Here is a 21,676-nt window from a genome sequence, read left to right as displayed (position 1 = left end):
TATGCTAATCCAAAATCTTATCTTCCTGTAACTTCCATCCTTTAGTTCTAATTATGCCCTCTGGAGCTGCATAGAATAATAAAGGAATAATAACTCTTCTTTCATGTGACAACACACTAGGTATTTGAAAAGAGTTGTTATTTTTCCTCAATCTTTTTTTCTGGACTAAATATGAAATTTGATACAATTACTGAGATTCATTTTAAATATTCAGATTTACTTAAAAAAAAAAGATCTTGTGATCCAAAGTAGCTCAAGATAAGGTCACACATAGAGACTTTCCTTGTCATTAGATTAGTGGAAAGGAACTTGTCATATAGTATGTTATATTTTGAGTGGCGAATGAGTGAAAATGAATAAAAGATTAAGTGCTTACTGTGTCCAATTTACTGGGTTTTGTGGTAAGCTAATCTGTTTGGCCTGGACTTTGATTGGGTACTTCTTTGGGGTGTGTGTGTGTGTGTGTGTGTGTGTGTGTGTGTGTGTACACACGTGCAAGCGCCTTTTGTGTTCACTAAAAATACAAATGAAACTTTTTGGCACTAAGTTCCAAATAATACTGTAGAATCTGTATTATTATTTGATTAAAAATATTGACAATAATATGATTGTAGTTCTGTGTCTTTTTCTAATCTCTTTTGTGTGCTTAAAAAGTTTTGTGGTCCTTTTTAATATAATCATCAATGTGTACGTTCTTTTAATTCTGCTAACTTTGTTCTGTGTTATTTATATTTGTCCATATTTATTTTAATATTTGTTACTTTTTGTGGCACAGTAATATTGTCACATTGATATACTATAAATTCAACCATTCTCTAGTTGTTGGATGTATGGGTTTCTTGTTTTTTGCTGTTACAGAAAAGTAGCTATGAATACTTTTGTACAGAAAATACCTTTGTACAATTTTTTTTGAAGGTTTTTTTCCTCTTTTAATAGCATCCTTAGGATATAGTCCCAGCAATGTGATTGCTGGGTCAAAAGATATAGTCAGTTTTTAACTTTTACTAATATGATGATCTCATCGGCACTGACAGGTTTAATTTTCATCTTAATAAAGTTTCCTCTTAGAGCTATACATCTAGACCTTTTGCTCTTTCAAGCTCCCATCCTTCATTACCAAATAAATGCCTGTTGGGCATTTTGAACAGGATGTCTTGTAGGCATCTCAAATTCAGCATGTTCAAAGCAGAACTTATTTTTCCCGTCCAAATCCACACCTCCTCTGAATTTTTCTGTTCCGTGAAGGACCTGCTGCTTTCTCATGCCCAGGCTTGTAATCTTGAATTCCCTTCTCTCCTTCCCCCGCATCTCCAGTCAGTTGCTAAGTCTTGTCAATTCTGCTTCTACAACCTCTGTCCCCTTTTCTCCACTCACAAAGCTCCTACCTTAGTCCAGACCCTCATCCTTTCTTCCCTGCACTATTAGAGGAATTTCCCTGCCTAAGGTCTCTCCTCTCTCCAGTCCATCTTCCACACAACTGCCAAGTCAATGGTCCTGAAGCACAGGTCTGGCCATGCCATTCTCCTTCTCAGTTTACTCTAGTGGCATCCCTTTAGGATCAAATACAGACTCCTTAAGTCCTTCATAACCTAACTCCAAACTGCCTTTCTAGCCTGATTCATCATTCTCCTTCATGTACTGTTATGTTTTAGCCTTCTTTCTATACCTCACACTCCTTCACCTCCACTCCTTACCCCTTTACCTCCACTTCTCCAATTCCTCATTTTCCTTTAAAGCTTAACTCAGGTGTCCCTTTGTATGCAGGCCTTGCTGCCTCTGCTGCGCCCTAGTTGTTAGTGCCGTGATATTTAATTTTACATATCCATTTCCTATCAGATGTCTTCTTTTTTTTTTAAAATTTTTTCAATTTTTAGGCAATTGGGGTTAAGTGACTTGCCCAGGGTCACACAGCTAGTAAGTGTCAAGTGTTTGGTCTGAGGCCGGATTTGAACTCAGGTCCTCCTGACTTCAGGGCTGGTGCTCTATCCACTGCGCCACCTAGCTGCCCCCCATCAGACTTATTCTCCTCTGATAGAATGTGAGCTCCTTGAGGGTCTGGATGGTTTCATTTTTGTTTTGTATCTTTCCTGCCTAGTAGAGTAACTGGGACATAGTAGGGACTTAATACTTAATAGATTGCTCTCCAAAAAGCTTGCACCATTTCACAGTCTGTCAACATTTTAATAGAGTGCCCATTTTCACAATAGTACCACTAACATTGAATTTTATTGTTTTTAGCAGTTTTTAAGAACGATGGGTGTGAGATTCCCTTAAAAGTATTTTAATTTCCATTTTTCAGGTTACTAGATAATTTGGGAAGTGGCATAACTCTCTTTGAATATTGGCTCATGAAGGGAAAACTAGAGAATGGAGAATGAAATTAATTATTTTGTTTTCTTATATTTCAACTGGGAGGTGGACTTAAAAGTGGTAATCACGTTATTTCTTTTACTGTTGAAAGTTTTCTGAGTTCCTACAGAAAAGCTAAAGTGTGTGTTCACATGTGTCTGTGTGTGTGTGTGGGGGGGAGGTTTGCACGCACCTGCTGTTTCTCCTTTCTTAGAGGCAGCAGCTCTCTGCGTCAGATGTGCTTGTACTGATATGGACAGTCTTCTCTTTCAGGTAACAAATAAACAAAAGAGAGAGCAGCAGCGCCTGGAGAAGAAGAAGCGCCAGGAGGAGCGACACCGCCAGAGAGCCCAGGAGAACAGGAGTAACAACCCCGATAACAATCGCAGCGAGGCAGATGCTAATGCACAGGTCACCTTGGTGAAGACCTTTGCTGCTCTCAACATTTGACTGCTCTTGGTGTCTTCTAAAGCGATAAGCTGATGGAAAATGGATTGCTGAATAGGAAATAGACTAAGCTTTCTGATAAGGCCATCATTTAAAAAAAAAAGAAAGGAAAATGCTTACAAAACATATTCAAAAATATTAGTTTGTCCCTAGCTCTTTTTAATTTAGCTTTTCATTAGTGATGTGTTCTTTTTTGTTGTTGTTTTGACCACACGTGCAGTAAAAAATCACCTTCTGTAAAACTCAAGAATTTAGGAATGGTTAATTAGGTCAGTGGAACATTTTAAGTGTAGCTCTGCTCTTCCTGACAATGAGTTCAGTGGTTATGGACTCTTTCCTTAATGTTTGGGGTGAGTTTTGCTGTATTGTTCATGAATTAATTCAGGTTAGTAGTTTCAAATTTAGAATGATAAGCCTTTTTTCTTTCCCTGGTTTATATGCAGACATTAATATACAGGGTAGTTTGCAAATGATCTCCAACTCAGGAACAAGTTTAGATTTCTTTTATTTTCTTCTGATCCTAATTGTATAGAAAAAATTCAGGAACTGTTTTTCCAAAGCTGTATAATGTAGGGGCAGATGGGGCCTATAGTAAGGGTGAAAATCGAGTAATTTAGATTTCTCCCCCTCTTGGATTTTGAGTTTCAACCTGGACCAGGTGCTTTTCATGTCTAGTTGTACTCAAGCCATATGCTCGCTAATGCTTCTGACTGTTAAAGAGGGAAGAAAGAAAAAGTAGAATTGAAGATTTCTTGATAACCATTTCTTTGAAATGGAAAAGATTGCCTTATTGTTTACAAAACATTTCTGGAACTTTGGACATGACTGGAACAGGATTTTCTTCTCTTTCATAGCAATGAAAGGGGAGGTCAAGGAATTTCCTGACCCAGTGTCTGAGAAGAACCTGCCTTCAAAGGGATTCTTTATGTGTAGGACTGTTTTTGTAAAGGGAGAACCATATATGTTAGGAAGAATGATTTTTGTTTTTGTCTTTTTCCCCCAAGTTGACATTTTAAACATCTCAGATTTCTTCCCCTCTATTTTAGATTTGGAAAGTTGCTATCAGAGATGTCAAGGGAACTTAACTGTGTTGATCCATGAATTAAAATTTCTTTAGTGTCATGGAAATCAAATTCCTTGTAATAATGAACTTATTTCTCATTCTTGGGATTTTGATAGTACAAAGAGCTCATTGCATTGTCATTGTGGATCACGGGTCGGAACAGGTATCTTGGCTAAAGGTCCTTAAACTATAAGTCTAATTCTGAAATTGCATAGCAAGGCTTGAGCAATTTCAGCATGTTTTCTCAGGATTCTTAGCTTGTGTGAAGGAAAACTTTTCTATCTGGGAATATCTGTGTATATGGTGTCTAATCTTCAAATTTTGACTGATTTGTGTGAAAACAGTACTTAATGAGTCATACGTTGTATTATGAGCTGATTTCCCATTTAAAAAAAAAAGTTACCCCAGTTGTAAAGATTCCCAGAAGGGAGACCTATAAAAGCAATATTTGAATTGTATAGATACTGTTGTCTGGGCTGGCCCTGGATTCATGGAATTATCTTTTTAGCAGCAGCATTTATACTTTCTTTGGTTTGAATGATGTGTTTTGATTTTTTTTCTCTCCATTTTGATGACCTTTTGGTTGAAACATTAACATTTTCCCGTGATTGTTCCCAGGACATTGTGGTTTGGTCGTTTTCCAGAGTGCAGATTGTAATATTTATCAGGTTTCTTAAACAGCTAGGTGGAGACAGACCACGCATACTGGTCAATAGCTTTTTTCTTTCTGCATATTGTAGAATCCCAAGATTCCTTTTATCTTTGAGAGCTAGCTTTGAGTGTTCCCGAACACTTTTATAAACATAATTTAAGGTTGGTTACTCTGTTGGTGTTCATCTCTGGGCACATTCCTAATTGGGACCAAGCTTTTTCTGAATGAGATGTCTTTCTGTTCTGTTGGGTTTGTACTCCTATGTGACAGCTGACAGAGGAGAGTGGGCCCCATCAGACAGAACAGGAAGAGTGACGTGAACGTGAAATTCAGCAGAATTTTTAATCAGAGGTAACTGAAGGGACCCATTGTAGGAAATATTAGAGGAAACTACCTCTTTGCTTCATTGGTCACTGTTAGTGGTCAAGAGGAGCATATCTATATCTAGGAATTTGGGAGGCACTATAAAGATTAAAGGACATTTATTTTGTCATATCTTGTTGTTTCTGGGATTGGGTAATTTATAATCCATAAAATTTCTGGGATTAAATGACAGTGGCTCTAATCATCAACTAGCTGCTTCAGTGATTTGTTTTATTGTTTTCTCTCACTTCTTCAGTTGTAAATTGGTACTGTTTAAGTGCTAATTTTTAGGAATTGGGAATATGGATTTTTATCTTAGTAGGCATCTTTTAGCTCAAGATTTGATTTAAGAATTTATTGCCTCAGTTTCCCATAAAGCAGGATAAATGGAATCTATGTATGCCCCTTGATAGGGCCTTGACATTAGTATGCAGCCACAATTTGGAAAGCTGTATATTTTGAATATCTGCTAAGACAACTTATTGGTGGCTGCCAGCCTAGCCAGGGTCACCCATTTGAATCATGATTAGGGATTGAATCTATGCTTAACTTTCATGTCATTGGGAGCTATTTAGTGTTCAGTGAAATTATCCCTGAATGCTCTTACTGCAGAGAAAAGAAGGGAGCACTGAGAAGCTCTGTGGTAGTTTAGTTAGTAGCACTGCATTTATAAAAGTTTTAAAAGAATTTTTCATATTAGGGTGGGAAGGGAAAAAAACCTCATTGGTAGCAGCTGAACCAGAGAGAAATGAATGGGTCAGAGCAATTATATTTAGTACTCCTAGAAGCTACCAGAATGGATTGTGGAATTAGATTTTCTGTGTGTGTGTGTGTGTGTGTGTGTGTGTGTGTGTGTGTGTGTATGTGTTTAAGAAGCATAATACTCTTTTGACACATTGAATCTATGCTTTCAGGTATGATCTCTGGGTGTGGAAGTTGTGGCAAAAAGAAAACTCATAACTGCTAGTTGAGGACCATCTAGAGTTTCTTCCATAAGCACAGAAAACATGTCCATAGCTCTCTTGGCATCAAGGGTTTGCACTGTGTGACCTCTCCTATGGAGCAACTAGACCTGGGCTCAGGAGAAGCCGGAATGTAGGTAATTTCTAATGTTCTGCTAATGATACTCTAGGGAAGCCTTTGCCTGTGAAAGTACAATTGAAGAGGGGAAAACCTTTTGTGAATGAGTTAAATGGGCTGTGTTGGGCATTCAGCAAGCTCCCATTGTAAATATGCCCTGACATCCCCTTTCAACTAATGGTAGATCTTGATTCCACTGCTGCAGTTTTTCTAGTTTAAGGGAACCCTCCTCTAGGCCTTTCCTGGGTTTTATTAGGTCAACAATAGTGATCTCAGTTCACCATTTCTGAAATGCTAAATTCTAATGAAACTTTTGATCATTTTCAAAGCAGGAAGTAAAGAAATTCAAATGTATATTCTGGGGCAGAAGTAACCTCAGAAAAGCATGCTTGCCAACTAGATCCTTATAAAGACAAATAGTACAGTTTATTGCATATGTAGTCTTAGTTCTTCCCCATTTTTTTGGAGTAGAAGTACAGGTATGCACATTTTGGCCTCAGGGCACTATTCATTTCAAAGCTTTTAACTACAGAAATTATACAATTTGCCTGCATATTGTTGGTCTTAGTTATTTCCTAGTGTTATTCATCTCAGACTTCAGAGTAGGTATCATTCAAAATCAGAGAGCTTCATACAATTGTGTTGACATGGATGGCATCATTGATTAATAGACATCACTTTTTACAGGGAGATGTCTTCCAACAAAGTTGAAAATACATTTTTTAAATTGACTAAGCTAAAATTTTAAGTTTTGTCCCCAAGTTGTGATAATAATAACTCATATTTACATAATACTGTAACAAAGTACTTTTCCCACAACAACCCTGTGAGACTGGTAGTGCAAGTGTTATCCCCATTTTACAGATGTGGAACCTGAGGCTTAGAAAAGGGAAGTGGCTTGCTCATGGTCACATAACTGATAATTGTCAGAGGCAGGATTTGAACCCAGGTCTATTGACTCCCAAACCAGCACTCTTTCTATGACACCATGCTGCCTAATGCTGAAAATGATCAGAATCCCTTTAAAATCATATGTTTAAATGAAAGATGGTGATTTTATGAGGACATAATAATATTGACAGTAAGTCACAAAGTGCAAATACTGTGCTCTATCTCAAAATGTATATCTTGAGGATAGAGCCATATGAGAGATGTATGCCATGTCTGTTTCCTGGATGTTTCTGTTTAGATATTTAGTAGTGTGGGCACCAATTTTTGAAACTTATTTCCAAAAGCATAAATTTTTATACAGTAAATTTCATTTAAGGCAGCTACACCAGTGATACAGAACCAAACCCCCCCCCCCGCCCATCCCGGCCTTCTCCCTTTGCCCACATTACCTGACTCTCATCAGGGTTGGTAGGAGTGCGAGGTAATTTATCACTTAATGATGATTCTGTAGTCCACATGAAGTGGATTGGCAGGTGTAACGCCAGTCCTCATCAGGGAATATGCAAAAGATTACTTGTACGATTTCCTTACAATGATTTGAACTTGGACTTGGAGACCCAACCTACTGTTTGTTCCTCTGGCTGCTCTCTTTGTTAGAGCTTCTGACATGGTAGTGTTTGGGTGTGAACCATATGTTGTTCTGCCTTTACTTCCCCTTTTTCTGTGGATTAAAGGGCATCTGGTTTCCCTGGCTATCAATCTGGTATACTTCAACAGCCATACATTCACATAAAAGAAAGAAAGGAGAGAGGTGAATTGTCATGTCAAACTGCCTGCCCTTGGGTCTGCAGCTGGGGTGCTGGTGTACTACCATGCCTTTTACGAAGGATGTGAATGCGTGTCTATGTACGAGGGGCCTTCTCTTTTGTCAGATAGCACTACACTTGTTCTAGCTTCAGTTTGGAGATATTTAAGACCTCCATGGGGTCATGATCCATAGACTTAGCACGTCTTACCTTATCTATGGAAATTGATGATGAGAAACGTGTCCTAGAATCTGATGTCTGTAGTTTACACCCCAAAGTGTTTTTTCTTTTTTTTTTAAATTCTGTCAATATAAGCCTTTTTTATTTTTGATTTACCAAAGTACTGTACTTGGCTATTTGCAGTGTTTTCAAACCAAATGTTTTTGTTTTGTGTTTTTAATTTTAAATTCTTGGTGCAATAGAAGCTGCAAAGATGTGCCACTTTATCTATGAAAATGGAGTTTTGTATTCTGATGAAATCTAGATTAAAAACCAACTTTAAAGTTGTTTTACCAATGTGTGATCACATTTTGTGAGTGAGTGAGACTGAGAATGGCTGGTGTATGGTTGTTGGCACTCTTGGCTTTCTTTTCTTTTTTGAAAATACATTTTAATCACCTACACTTCCCAATATGCAAATAAAAAAACAAAAACAAAAGGAGTACAGCAAAACCAACCAGTGTATGCAAAAAGTATATGATCTTATATGTAGTATTCTGTACCACCCCATCTCTGTAAAGAATAGGGCCAAAATGTTTGGCTTTATTTTCACCAAACCAAGTCATATGTGAAAAATGGGTGCACATGCCATACTACTTTTGGGGTCCAACTCTATATCCATTTGAGGAATGAACTTGAAACAGCTTTTAACCTGGGCTAAAATAAGTGGTTGTGGTAGTCAAATGACCTTCTTTCCTCCCTCCAAATAGTCCTTAAGTTACTCAGAGTAGTGTTGCCAGCAAGTATGCAGATGCCCTTTTATGGTCAAGAACACAGAATTTATTTCATGTATATCACCTCTAGGTCTGAGACCATTCTTGCTCTGGGTGAGTAATTTGTGATACTGCCAAAGATTAATATTCAAATGGAAAAAAGATGGAGTGCGTCTTTCTCTCTCTCTTTCTAAGCTGCTAATGATTACCTTGGGAAAAAAACGGGTGGAAATTCAAGTGTGAAGTTATTACTTCACAGAGCAATACAATCAGCACCCCTAGTCTTTCTCTCACTCCTGTAGGAGTGTAGGAGTTCCATGGTAAATTCTTATACATGTGAACACAATTTTGGCATTTTTGAGAATCTTGGGTTATACTTTGGTGTGGCTATTTCTTCCACTGATGTGTGACTTCTTCAGTGTCTTTTTATTCTGTGCTGTTCTAGTCTATATCACCCTTAAATCATACATAAAGGGTTTATTGAATGTACCAGAGATTTTCCTCTTGTTCTCTTAAAATTTTGTGGAATTAGTGTACTGTTTTGGCTGTCCATCTGTTGTTTCATTCTTGTTATTGTGAGTATCCTTAACCTTCTTTTCTGGTCATGTATGTCCTTTATAATATCTTTTTATATTTCTCACAATCATTAGTAACATGCTAGTTGCTTAATAACTATCATTAATCTTTCCATTGCCTTTTGGGTTGCCATTTTAATTCTTCTGAGATCATGGTGTTCCATGATTTGTAGTGGGCCAGTTATATAGCAAAAGCAAAGAATAATGGATGGCTAGAGGATTACTTTGGTACCCACAGGATATCAAAAGATCTAAAGGGAGGCCTCTAACATGTTGGGTGAACTTCTGTGGAGAGGCGTGAGCAAGAATCACACAGGAAGAGGAGGCATGGATGGGTTGTGATCTGTCTCTCATGCTTAGAATGCTCTCCTGACTCAGTCGGTAGCCTTTTTCAAGACTCCACTCAAATGCTTCGTTCTGCCAAATGCTTTCCCTTCTAAGGTTACATCTACTTTTGTCTACTCTTTATGCATCCTTTGTATCCCTATGATACCATTGAAAGCCACTGGGAAGAAGTACCATTGGTGCCACAGAGAAGGGCTTTTTGCACCAGCAAGTAGTTTGGGATCATTGAAAGCACTGCACAGTTTCCCAGATACCGTCGAATCCTGTCTCCTCCTACCTCCTCCTCCCTGATTCTGGATCCAGCTCACTGTCCATCTGTAACACCTATCTAAGATACATACATTGAAGGATTCATTCTATGGGTTGCCTGTCAAGCTACATGTCACGGCTTGGACAATTTGTTTTTTTGGTGTTGATTAAATTGACCTCCTTAGCATTGCTGTGGACTTCTAAGCGCTGATCAGGCTTGAATTAATTAAAATAGTGTAATCTGAAAATAGCAGTTGGATTAACATCTCTATCAGTTGGGAATTATTTTATTTGAATTTTATGCAGATCCCTGACACTGATGGACATCTATGTGGAACATATTTCCTGGTTAATATCTTTCATAGCTTTCGCTCTTTTAGAAAGGGTGTCTTGTGGAAGGTCCACAAGAAGGTGCTGGAGATGCTCCTATTTGCCAGTGATATTATTCTGATTTCATCAAGCCCCCAAAACATTATAGGGCTATTTAGTGAATCCCATAATTATCCACAGACATTGCTAGGAAGGATCACAGCTCTGGAACTGAGAGGGAGGTCGGAGATCATTTTGTTCACAGCCTTCATTTTACATATGAGGAAACTGAGTCCCAGGGAGGTTAAGTGGTTTGCTAAAGGTTGTATAGGTGATGTGGCGTTTGAATCCAGGTATTCCCACTCCAGAGCCAGCACTTTTCCACTGTGCCCTGCTGCTCCCCTGAGAGCTCAGCTTACTACCTGTCAGGAAAAGCTAACTGGATGAAAAATTCTTGTTGATCAGACTAGGACATGGAGTTAGATGGCCAATCCATTGAGTTAGTACATCAATTCCTGTATCTTTGGGATAGAGGCTACAGATGGACAACAAGTCAGGCCTAGAATTGAATAGAAGGGATAATGCCGATGGTGGTTTGCATTTGGCATTAAGTGCATTCGAAGTCTCTTAATTCTCCCCGGTGGCTTAAGATGATACAAAACCCCATATTTTTCAACACAAATGTTCTCCTGATGATGCTCTGTAGCTGAGAACAATGGTACTGCTGTCTCTAAGGAATCAGATTTGGAGGCGTCACCCAAAGGGCAGTGGAAAGATACAGGGTCAGCACACACATTACAGCATGTGTCCATTGATGATTTAAAGGTGGAGCATAAGGGAGAAGATATCATTGAATGATATCAACAAAGGAAGTGGGCCAGTTATATAGCAAAAGCAAAGAATAATGGATGGCTAGAGGATTACTTTGGTACCCACAGGATATCAAAAGATCTAAAGGGAGGCCTCTAACATGTTGGGTGAACTTCTGTGGAGAGGCGTGAGCAAGAATCACACAGGAAGAGGAGGCATGGATGGGTTGTGATCTGTCTCTCATGCTTAGAATGCTCTCCTGACTCAGTCGGTAGCCTTTTTCAAGACTCCACTCAAATGCTTCGTTCTGCCAAATGCTTTCCCTTCTAAGGTTACATCTACTTTTGTCTACTCTTTATGCATCCTTTGTATCCCTATTATAGACGTGTTTTTTCCTTCATTAGAATATTAGCTCTTTGAGAGACTATTTTTGCTATTTTTTTTTGTAGGCATAGCACTACACATGTACCACATAGTAAATGCTTAATAAAAGCTCGTTGATTGATTGGTAGCAACAGTGACAGGGAATACCCATACTGATGAGATCACAGATCCATTGAATTACTTAAGAATATGTATAGACTTTACCATTCTTGCTGCATTGAGGTGTATCTTGTTCATCATTGCATCCTCCACAGCACTGGGGCAAGAAGCATCTTCAGTTCACAACATCAATGAAAGCAAGTCACCTAACTTCACCTTGGAGGCCCCAGTTAATGGGGAACTGCCTCCCACAGCAACTGATTCTACATTTAGATAGCTCTCATTGCTTGAACAGTTTTAATTACCCCTTGTGTCAAGTTGAAATCTTCTCTTCTACAATTTCCCTCACCCTTCGTTGCTTTTTGAATATTTTGAGGTCTAGCAAAGCAAAGTAGTCCTTCCACATTCAACCCTTAAAATTCTTAGATGGCCATCTTATTCTCACTATTTTATTTTGTCCATCATTCCAGGTTCTTTCAGTTGATCCTTCTCACAGGCTTCTCACCCTCAGGGTCACCCTGCCCTGGCTGTATTCTAGCTTTTCGGTGCCTTTCCTGAAATATTCCCAGATATCTCCTTTGTCCTAGACACTGCCTCTATTAGTGGGACCTGAGAATGGTATCCTTTTTGGACTGTTATGTCCCACAGTCCATAGGACCAGAGAAGTAAACATGGGAGGGAACTTGGAGATCATTTTGTCCATTTTCTTAATTTGACAGATAAGGAAAGTGTATGTGGGCGGGAGAGAAAAACAGACAGAGAGAGAGAGAGAGAGAGAGAAAGGGAAGTACAAAGGAAATTTGGGGAGGAGGTGCAGAAAAAAGTTCATCAGAACCTTTAGAAGAACCTTGGAAGTTCAGTAAACTATACGTCTCTCATCCTGTGCTTGTGAAGTTGACTTTTCATTCCCAAGCATAGAACTGTACATATGTCTCTATTAAATGTCATTCTTTTAGCCTGTTCAGATCTTTCAGGATTTTAATTCAGTTGACCAACTCCTGTGACTCCTTTGATTCAACCAAACTCCTTTGATTCAATAAGCATATATCAAGTACCTACTTTGGGTAAGACACTGTGTGAGTGTCTGGGAGGGCAGGGCCGAGGATGGTTACAAAGCCAATAAGAGAAGTCTCTATCCTTAAGGAGCTTGCATTCTGCTGTGGGTAAACAGCATAAGATCATAGATTTACAGTGGGAAGGAACCTTAGAAGTCATCTTGTCCAACTCCCACATCTTTAGGTGAAGCCATTGAAGACAAGAGAGGTTAAGTGATTTGTCCAAGGTCACGACTATTGAGTGGCAGAGCTGGAAGTTGAACCCAGGTCCGATTCTTAATCCAGTGCTCTTCTCAGTGTCACACTGCCTCTCATGTAGACAAATAAGGAGATACAAAATACAAAGAAAATGCAAAGTAAAAAGAAAATTTTTTGGTGGGTGGTGGGGAGCAGGGAAACGTTCCTCAGGACTTTTCCTTTTGTAAAAGACTCATGTTGGACGTGCTCAGAAGGGATCTAGTGGTTTCAAGATGGGAAAGCATTCCAGGTATGGGGATCAGCCTAAGCAGAGACTCAGAGGAAGGAAATGGAGAGTTTGGGGGAACAGTGAGTAGGCCAATTTGAATGGAATACAGCATGTGTGAATGGTCTGGAAAGGTGGGTTGGGGTTAGGGCTTTCAAGACCAAATGGAGGAGGTTACATGTCATCCTTAGAGACAGTGGAGTGATTTGTGTTTAAAAAATGTTGAGTAGAACAGGACCAGGGACACAATCCTGGCGTCGCAGTCTACTAAAGATATGCACAATAAATAATAGGTACCTGATAAATGCTTTTTCATCTGGATTTAATGTGAAAAGTTTAAAAAAAAATACAAGGCAGTCTGTAGAAGGTGTCATTAAGGAGCTCAAATATAGGAATCAGAAGAATGAGGGTTAGGTGCTTTGTATATTATCAGTCATGCTTGTCAGAAGAAATAGAAGACACATTCTGCACTCCGCAGAGTAACTGTGCAATATTCAGTTGGGTTAGTAAGTCTTTAATAGAATAATGAAAACTACCAAAAAGTTGACTCTGTCTCTGACCCTTGGATTCTTTGCCCCATTAATCTGCCACTTCTCATCCCTTTCTAAACATTAACCCTAGATCTCTCTCATGTCTGCCTTCAGAATACTTGCTCAATTGTTGCTGAATGCCCTTGGAGCGAATTGCACAGCTTGTATTAACTGGGTTTGCTACAGATTTGTTATCCACGTTTAACTGGGCTTTTACTACTTTACAACAATCCTTTTAGCCTTCCCTGCTTGATTCTTACTGCACTCTCCTCATCAAACTATTGTTTCAGATGTCTGTTATTCTTAAACCATCTGTAGCAGTCTCTCCTCTTTCTCTCTCAGCAAGAGCACCTTGCTTCATATTTTACTGGGGCTGACCAACAACTGATATCATATATTGTAGTAAATTCAAAATAGATAACATGACCTGAATATTTAAGCTCATGCCACAAAAAAAAAAAACAAAACAGATCAGGCACCTTTCACAGAAGTGGTAGGGGCAGATTAACCAAACAAGGGTTAGATAGAGGTGTTTGCAAAAGGAAAAACACTTGAAATTGAATACCTTTAATGCAGCCAGGATAAGAAACATCTGAATGCAAAAAATATTTCTATCAAATATCTCTAATAAGGGCCTCATCTAAGTTATATAGGCAACTAACAAAGGATATGAAGAAAGTATCCTCAAAAGAATTGAAAAAAATTAACAAGCATATGAAATGCCCCAGATAATTATTAAGAGACACAAATCAAAACAATTCTAGACCTTTATCTAATATCCAGCAAACTAACTTAGATAGAAATAGTCAGCATATTAATGCACAGATAGTGGATCTGTGAATTGATTCAATCATACTAGAAAGCAGTTCAGAATATGTGAAGAAAGTGACAAAAACATCCACCTCTTTGACCCAGAGAAACTATTGCCAAACATATACTCCAAGAAGGTCAGTGACAAAGAGAAGGGCCCCATTTACACCACAATATTTATAATAGTACTTTTTATAGTAGAAAAGAATGGGAAACAAAGTTGGTATCCGTCAGTTGGGGAATGGCTAAACAAAATGATACATGAATGTAATAGGCTATTACTGTGCTGTAAAACATAATATGAGGGCAGAGAAGCATAGGAAGACTTAAACATGAAGTGATGCAAAGTGAAGTAAGCAAAACCAGGAGAACAATTGACACAATGACTGCAGCCATGTAAATAGAACAACCGTCACTAAATAATTGAGATGTGAGAAGCACCACCCCAACCCCCATCTTTGTGGAGGGGGTACTATTGCTATGGAACACTGCATATAATGTTAGACTTTTTTTTGATATATTGTCTAGTTCTATTGAACTGTTTTTTTTCTCTCTCTCTTTTTTTTCTTTCTGTTAAGGGATGGCTCCTAGAGAGGAAGAGGGGAGGAATACGTTAGGAAATGTAGGTAATACAAAAGCAAAGGATCAATAAACATTTATTTTAAAAGTAAGTAAAAAGTGAGGCTATTGTAAGCTTCCCTCATCCCCAGTTCCCCACCTCAAATTATCTTAGCATCATTCCCTATTCTACTCTTTACTTTTGGAGGATGAGTTGGCCCTTCTTGCCAACCTATCTACTTGTTCCTTCCGTCCCATCCTCTCCTATCTCTTTTAGGGACTTGCCACTTACATTGTCTGTCCCTCCCCCTTCTAATTTTCAACACCTCTTTATCCTTTGGCTCCTTGCCTACTGCCTACAAACATGCTCAAATCTCCCTTATCTTTAAAAAGCCATTTCTTCAATCCGTCATTCTAGTTCTCTCTTCCTATTCATAGCCAAACTCCTAGAAAATGCTACTTACCATTCCTCATCTGGACCTCTCACTTTCTACTTACTTCTCAAACCCTTGCAGTCCAGCTTCTGTCCCCAGTATTCGACTGAAATTCCTCTTTTCAAGATCACCAGGAGTCTTTTTATTGGTAGATCTAATTGTCTTTTTTCGTGTCTGATCTCTGACCTTTCCTCAGTATTTCACGCTGTTGATCCCTCCTTGATACTCTCTTGAGTTTTCATGACAATGGTCTTTATGGTTCTCTTTCTGCCTGCTGGACTGATCCTTCTTGGTCTTCTTTGTCGGTTCTTCATTTCTCATTATTTCCTATTTGTCCCTTTTTCTCCATTCACCACAACCATGCTATTTTAGCCCCTTATCCCTTCTCACCTGGACTATTTCTATAGCCTCCTAATTGGTCTCCCAGCAGTCCAGTCTTTACCCTTTCCAATCCATCCTTTATAGCTGCCAAATTGATATTCTTTTTTTAAAAATTTTTTTCCAAATTGATATTCTTAAAGCACAGTTCTGACCATGTCATTCCACTCTTCAAGAAGATTCGTGGTCCTTCATTGCCTTTAGGATGAAAGATAGACATGAATGTATTTTAAAGCCTCTCACAGCCTGGCTACAGCTTACCTTTCTAGACTCATTACACAGTATTTCCTCTCATGTCCTTTCTACTACAGTGTCAAAACTGTGCTTGGTAGGGGTGGGTCCCTCCCCCCCCACATGATATTCCATTTCCCATAGACCATCCCTGATGGCTGGAATGTTCTCCCTTCTCTCTTTTGTGTCTTAAAACCTGTTTGATGCTCAGTTTTGTTTGATGCTCGTTTCAAGTGACACTTCCTTCAAGAGGCCTTTTCTGATTCTCAGAATTATTAATCCTTCTTCCCAAGTCATTGTGTATTTATTTAGCGTATATCCTATATTTACTTCTCTGTGAACGTATATCTATCTAGGAGAATGTAAACTCTTTGAGGGCAAGTACTCTCCCATTTTTGTACAGCTATGTCCATTTAGTGCATGTAATGAATTCTGCTAAATCACACTGCATATTTCCATTGGACTAAAACCAAAACCCGATTTTACATAATTATAACTTTATTGTGATTTCGCTTCAAGGGATTCCTTATTCACACTACTTGGTACCTAGTTATATGTGTGTCTCTAGTGCCTAGAACCTGACCTATAGTAGGCACTTGTTGACTGATTCACTGGTTATCAAATTCGCTGCCATGTCATGGGTGAGAATTTTTTATGGAGTCATCCAGAGAGTCCTACTGCTCTCTGCCCTTTTTAGCCTACTTTGAGAGTATTGTGGCCATCTCTGTCTGTTGTGTTTTAGGAAAGATATTGGCAAATTGGAGCATGTTGAAAAGAAGATGAACAGAGTGAGAGAATTGTAATTCACAACACTTGAAGATCAGTTGAAGGCCTTCGAATGAGCATGTTTAGTCTGAAGATGAGAAGAGTCAAGGTGTGTGGTGGTAGACAAAGCAGAGTCGTAGGATTTAGAGCTTACGGGGACCTAATCCAGTTCCTTCATTGGGAAATGGAAACCTGTGGAAATTGAGGTCCAGAGAGATCAGTCAGCAGCCATTTACTTTGCTGGGCAGAGGGGATACAGAGATAAAATAAAATAATCCTTGCTTTCAAGGAACTCAAAAAGAAGGATTAGCTCAAGGTCACACAGCAAATGGCAGGGATGGGCTTTGAATCTCAGTATTCTGACTCTCAAATCAAATGTTCTTTTCACCAGCAGAAGATTTTGGATTGATCTGAGGCAGCTAGGTGGCGCAGTGGATAGAGTGCTGGGCTGGGAGTTAGGAAGACTCATCTTCCTAAGTTCAAATTTGGCCTCAGTCACTTAACCTTGTTTGCCTCAGTTTCCTCATCTGTAAAATGAGCTGGAGAAGGAAAAGGCAAACCACTTGAGTATCTTTGCCAAGAAGACCCCAAATGGAGTTGCGAAGAGTCAGACACGACTGAACAACGACTGAACAAGGAGAAGCTTCCTGGCAATTAGCTCTGTCCAAAAGTGATTTCAGTTGTTTCAGGACACAGTGGATTCCCTATTACTGGAGGTCTTCAGGTGGAGCCTGGATAACCCCCGTCAGAAATGTCATAGGAGAGATTACTGTTTGAGTGTAGGTTATGCTGGATCACTTCTCAGGTCTCTTGTGATACAGAGTTTCTGTGAAAACTCAAAGTAAAAAGTTTATTGTGTGCCATGACCATGTGGAGATCAGTCCTAGGACTCAACTTGAGGTCATTAAATCTTTGCAACCTTAATTAAGCCTGTGGAGACAGCTCCCAACTGTACTAGTTGAAGTGGAAGTTTGATGGTGGCTGCTAGTCTTTGAGGACCACCAGAGATGGATAGACTGGCATTATGGTATGGGTAGGCCTTTGCTGGGGCATATGGTTATTCTGAGATTCCCTCCCTGGGTTGAGAATTAGACTGTCCTGGAGATCAAGTGGGAGCAATCCTGTTGGCTCAGTAGTCTCGTTAGTGTCTTGGGCCCTTGGCCTCAGGCCCTTTTGTTTTGTAAGCCTGAGGAGAGCAGCAATTGTTTCGTTATTTTGGACTTATTGTATATTTCCAGTAGTTAGCATAGTGTCTGCCACTTGATAGGTGCTTATTAAATGTTTGCTAACTGATTGATTTGACCTTCAGATTATTGTAGTCACAAAAGGAGCACTGCTGTGGCATAATGCCCTTTCTGTCCCCCCTCCACCCCTCCAGGCACTGACAAAATGGAATCAGAGCTACACACATTGCAGGAAGAAAATCTTCCTATCTGCTTGGAGAAATTCTGACAACCTATGGGAGAAAAGCTTAGTTACCTGTAACTGTGACTTTTTTTTTATAATTAGTTTATTTTTAGTTTTCAACATTCACTTCCACAAGATTTTGACTTCCAAATTTTCTTCCCATCTTGTCCCTCCCCCTACCCCAATATGGTGTGCATTCTGAATACCCCTTCTCCTAATCTGCCCTCCTTTCTATCCCCCCTTCTCTTATCCTTTTCCCTTCTGTTTTCCTATAGGGCAGTATAGATTTCTATATCCCATTGCCTATATATCTTATTTTCCAGTTGCATATGAAAACAATTTTTAACATTTGTTTTTAAAACTTTGGGTTCCAAATTTTCTCCCTCCCTCCCTCCCCACCCACCCTCATTGAGAAGGCAAGCAACTCGATACATATTATACATGTGTGCAAAACACTTCCATAGTAGTCATGTTGTGAAAAACTAACTATATTTCCCTTCATCCTATCCCACCCCCCATTTATTCTATTCTCCTGTCCCTCCTCAGAAATGTTTGCTTCTGATTACTCCCTCCCCCAATCTGCCTTCCCCTCTATCATCCCCTCTCTTATCCCCTTCCCCTCTATTTTCCTGTAGGGTAAGATAGATTTCCATACCCAATTGAGTGTGTATGATATTCCCTCCTTAAGCCAAATCTGATGAGAATAAGATTCACTCATTCCCTCTCACCTTCCACCGTTTTCCCTCCACTGTAAAAGCCTTTTCTTGTCTGTTTTTTGTGAGATAATTTACCCCATTCTACCTCTTTCTTTCTCTTTCTCCCAGTATAATCCTCTCTCACCCCTTAATTTTATTCTCCATAACTGTGACTTTTTAAAAATAATATTTTATTTTCCCCCCAATTACATGTTAAAATAATTTTTTAATCTCTTTTTAAAGTTTTGAGTTCTGAATTCTGTCCGTCCTTCTCCCTTTCTCTCTCCCTCCCTCACTCACTCTCTACCCTACTCCCTGAGATAGTAAGCAATTCGATATAGTTTATACATAAGCAATCATGTAAGACATTTCCATATTAGTAATTTGTACAAGAAGACTCAAAAAAGAAAGAGAAAAGTAGCATGCTTTAGTCTGCATTCAGACAGTATCAGTTCTTTGTCTGAAGATGGATAGCATGCTTCATCATGAGTTCTTTGGGGTTGTCTTGGATCATTGTATTACTGAAAATAGCTAAGTCATTCATAGTTGTTCATCAATTGCTGTTACTGTGTACAACGTCCTGGTTCTGCTCACTTCATTTTGCATTAGTTCATGTAAATCTTTCCAATTTTTTTCTGAAATCATCCTGCTTGTCATTTCTTACAGCACAATAATATTCCATTACAATCATATACCACAACTTGTTTAGCCATTCCCCAATCTATGAGCATCTCTTTGATTTCTGATTCTTAGCCACCACGAAAAGAGCTGCTATAAATATTTTTGTACATATAGGTCCTTTTCCATTTTTTTGAGGTCTTTGGGCTATAGAACTAGCAGGGGTATTGCTGGATCAAAGGGTATGCACAGTTTTATAGCCCTTTGGGCATGTAACTATGACTCTTAAAGTTGGTTCTCAACTACAGGGTTTATTTAGGATACATGGTTTCTAGATGTATTAGCTTGAGAAGAAAGTGAAAGGAACCAGATCTCTTCAAATGCTGTTTCTGCTTCTAGAAAGTCTCTGGGGATTGCTTAGGCTGCCTTGATTTCTTTTTAAAATAATTTTTTATTGGTATCTTTTGCATAGCATGCATTTCCCCTGCATTCCTCCCTGGCTTTAATCTCTTTTCAATCAGTTTTTGAGTTTTGGCAGTGTCTGCATTTTGATCTTGAAACACATGACAGTCAACAACCCTTAAGGAAAAAATTCTGCATATTACTTCTCTAGCCAGTTTTATTTCTCTCAGTTGCTGGGAGGACCTGTTCAGGGGCTCTGGAGGTTAATGACTTCTCAACACTTGCCTGTTGAAGGTGAATGAACTTAATTCAGGCAGTTTTGAGCCACGGACCTATTTCTGTGAAGCAACATGATACAGTGGAAAGAATGCTGGATTTAGAATCAGGGCATCTGGGTTTGAAGCCCACCTCTTATTAGTTATATTATTAGTTATTAATTGCATGACCAAAGAAAAGGCCTTTGCCTCTCTGAGCCTTAGTTTCCTGATCTGTGAAATGATAGTAATAAATACACTACAGTAACATACTATTCAAGGTGGTCGTAAAGAAAATGCTTTATAAATTTTGAAGTGCTATATAACTGTGAACTATTATTATTCATATAAATTAATCTGTGTCTCCTGTGAGAAACAACAAAACCTGCTGTAAATAATTATGATAGTTGAATATCAATAAATTTTTTTTTGAATATCAATAAATCTTAACCTCCTACTCTCTCCCTCCTCCTCAACTTCCTTTCCTCCTGAACACAAAGCTGAAGGATGCCTTTGACTGGCATTTTCACGAAAGAGTATAAAAGAACAGAAAAACAGTGTCAATAAAATTGGAACCAAATTTCCAGATTAACATGAAAAGAATCAGAAATATAAACACAATTTTCGTTCCAATTTTCAAGATACTTATTGAACGCCTCCTGCTATGTAACTTACAGGTTTCCTGTGACTTGCTTCACTCTCTACCTTGAACCCTTACTGGCTGTCCAGCTCCCAACCTGGGGCTCTGGGATCCTGCCTGGGGAGAGTTCTCCATATTTAGTCTGAGCAGATTTCGCTAAGCTGCTCTGCAGCCATGTGTCCCTCCCCATCTCCCTACTTGTACCTCTAGCCATGACTACAGTAATCATACCAGCGCTGCCATTCCTGGAAAGGATTTGTTAGTTAATTTCCCCATTGTTTGACTCATCATCCTTGTTCCTTCTCAGGCCAAAACATCTCTCCTTGGCCACACTTCCCCTGCTTGTGCTACTGTTTTCCTTTATTAGACAGTAAACTCCCTGAGGCCAGTGCCTGCTTTCGTGTTGGCATCTGCAGTATGTAGTCTTGTCTAGCAAGTTGCCAGTACTTAATAAATGCTTTTCCATATATTCATTCCTTTATAGGATTACAGAATTCTAGAATTGGAAGGGCACAGGATCATATAGTCCAGGGGGAGGGAACCTGCGACCTCAAGGCCACATGTGGCCTTCTAGGTCCTTGGGTGTGGTCTTTTGACTGAGTCCAAGTTTTATAGAACAAATCCTTTTATTAAGGGGATTTGTTCTGTGAAGTTTGGGTTCAGTTTGGTTTGGGCCCATTCATATCTAACAAGGATGTTATTGTTGTGCTAGCACTGAGGGGGACACAAATAAATTTAATACATGATCCCTGCCCTCCACGTGCTTAACATCTAGTTTGTGAGAAGACATTGGAAATAGTAGGAAACAAGGTGTGATGAAAAGAACACTGGAGCTCAAGGCAAAAACACACAATGTGACCTTGGCCAAGTCTCTCAATCTTTCTAGGACTCAGTTTCCTTATCTGTAAAATATGATTAAACTAAGTGAACTCTAATGGCCCTTTCTGCTCTTAGGTTATTTGATTCTTAGTAACAGCAGAAGACAGTACAGGCAGTCCCCAACTAATAAGTGGGTTGTGCTCAAGATATTTATATGTAAGCCAGTTACTTGGAATTTGGGCTACACTTTCCCATTGAAACAA

General features: G+C 39.1%; 1 protein-coding gene across 5 annotated transcripts in view; it reads left to right on the top strand.

The window, feature by feature from the left end:
* LOC114028524 (OTU domain-containing protein 3-like) overlaps positions 1–21,676 on the top strand; it is a 42,116-nt gene that overhangs the window by 12,810 nt on the left and 7,630 nt on the right. For 2 of the 5 annotated variants that reach the window (XR_003567368.1, XR_003567369.1), the window contains exon 8: positions 2,623–5,969. Coding sequence is in view for 1 of the 5 variants with exons in the window: in XM_027842793.1 (XP_027698594.1) it covers positions 2,623–2,799 (177 nt within the window). In the remaining 4 variants the exon portion in view is untranslated. Of the gene's footprint in view, positions 1–2,622; positions 6,731–16,555; positions 16,802–21,676 lie in introns of those variants that run through there. The other 3 variants (XR_003567370.1, XR_003567367.1, XM_027842793.1) reach the window with 3 other exon arrangements.

Source organism: Vombatus ursinus, unplaced genomic scaffold (assembly GCF_900497805.2).
Source record: "Vombatus ursinus unplaced genomic scaffold, bare-nosed wombat genome assembly UNPS02014884.1, whole genome shotgun sequence".
NCBI classification, from domain to species: domain Eukaryota; kingdom Metazoa; phylum Chordata; class Mammalia; order Diprotodontia; family Vombatidae; genus Vombatus; species Vombatus ursinus.
Note: the sequence above shows the minus strand (reverse complement) of the source record. Positions and strands in the feature narration are given on the sequence as shown.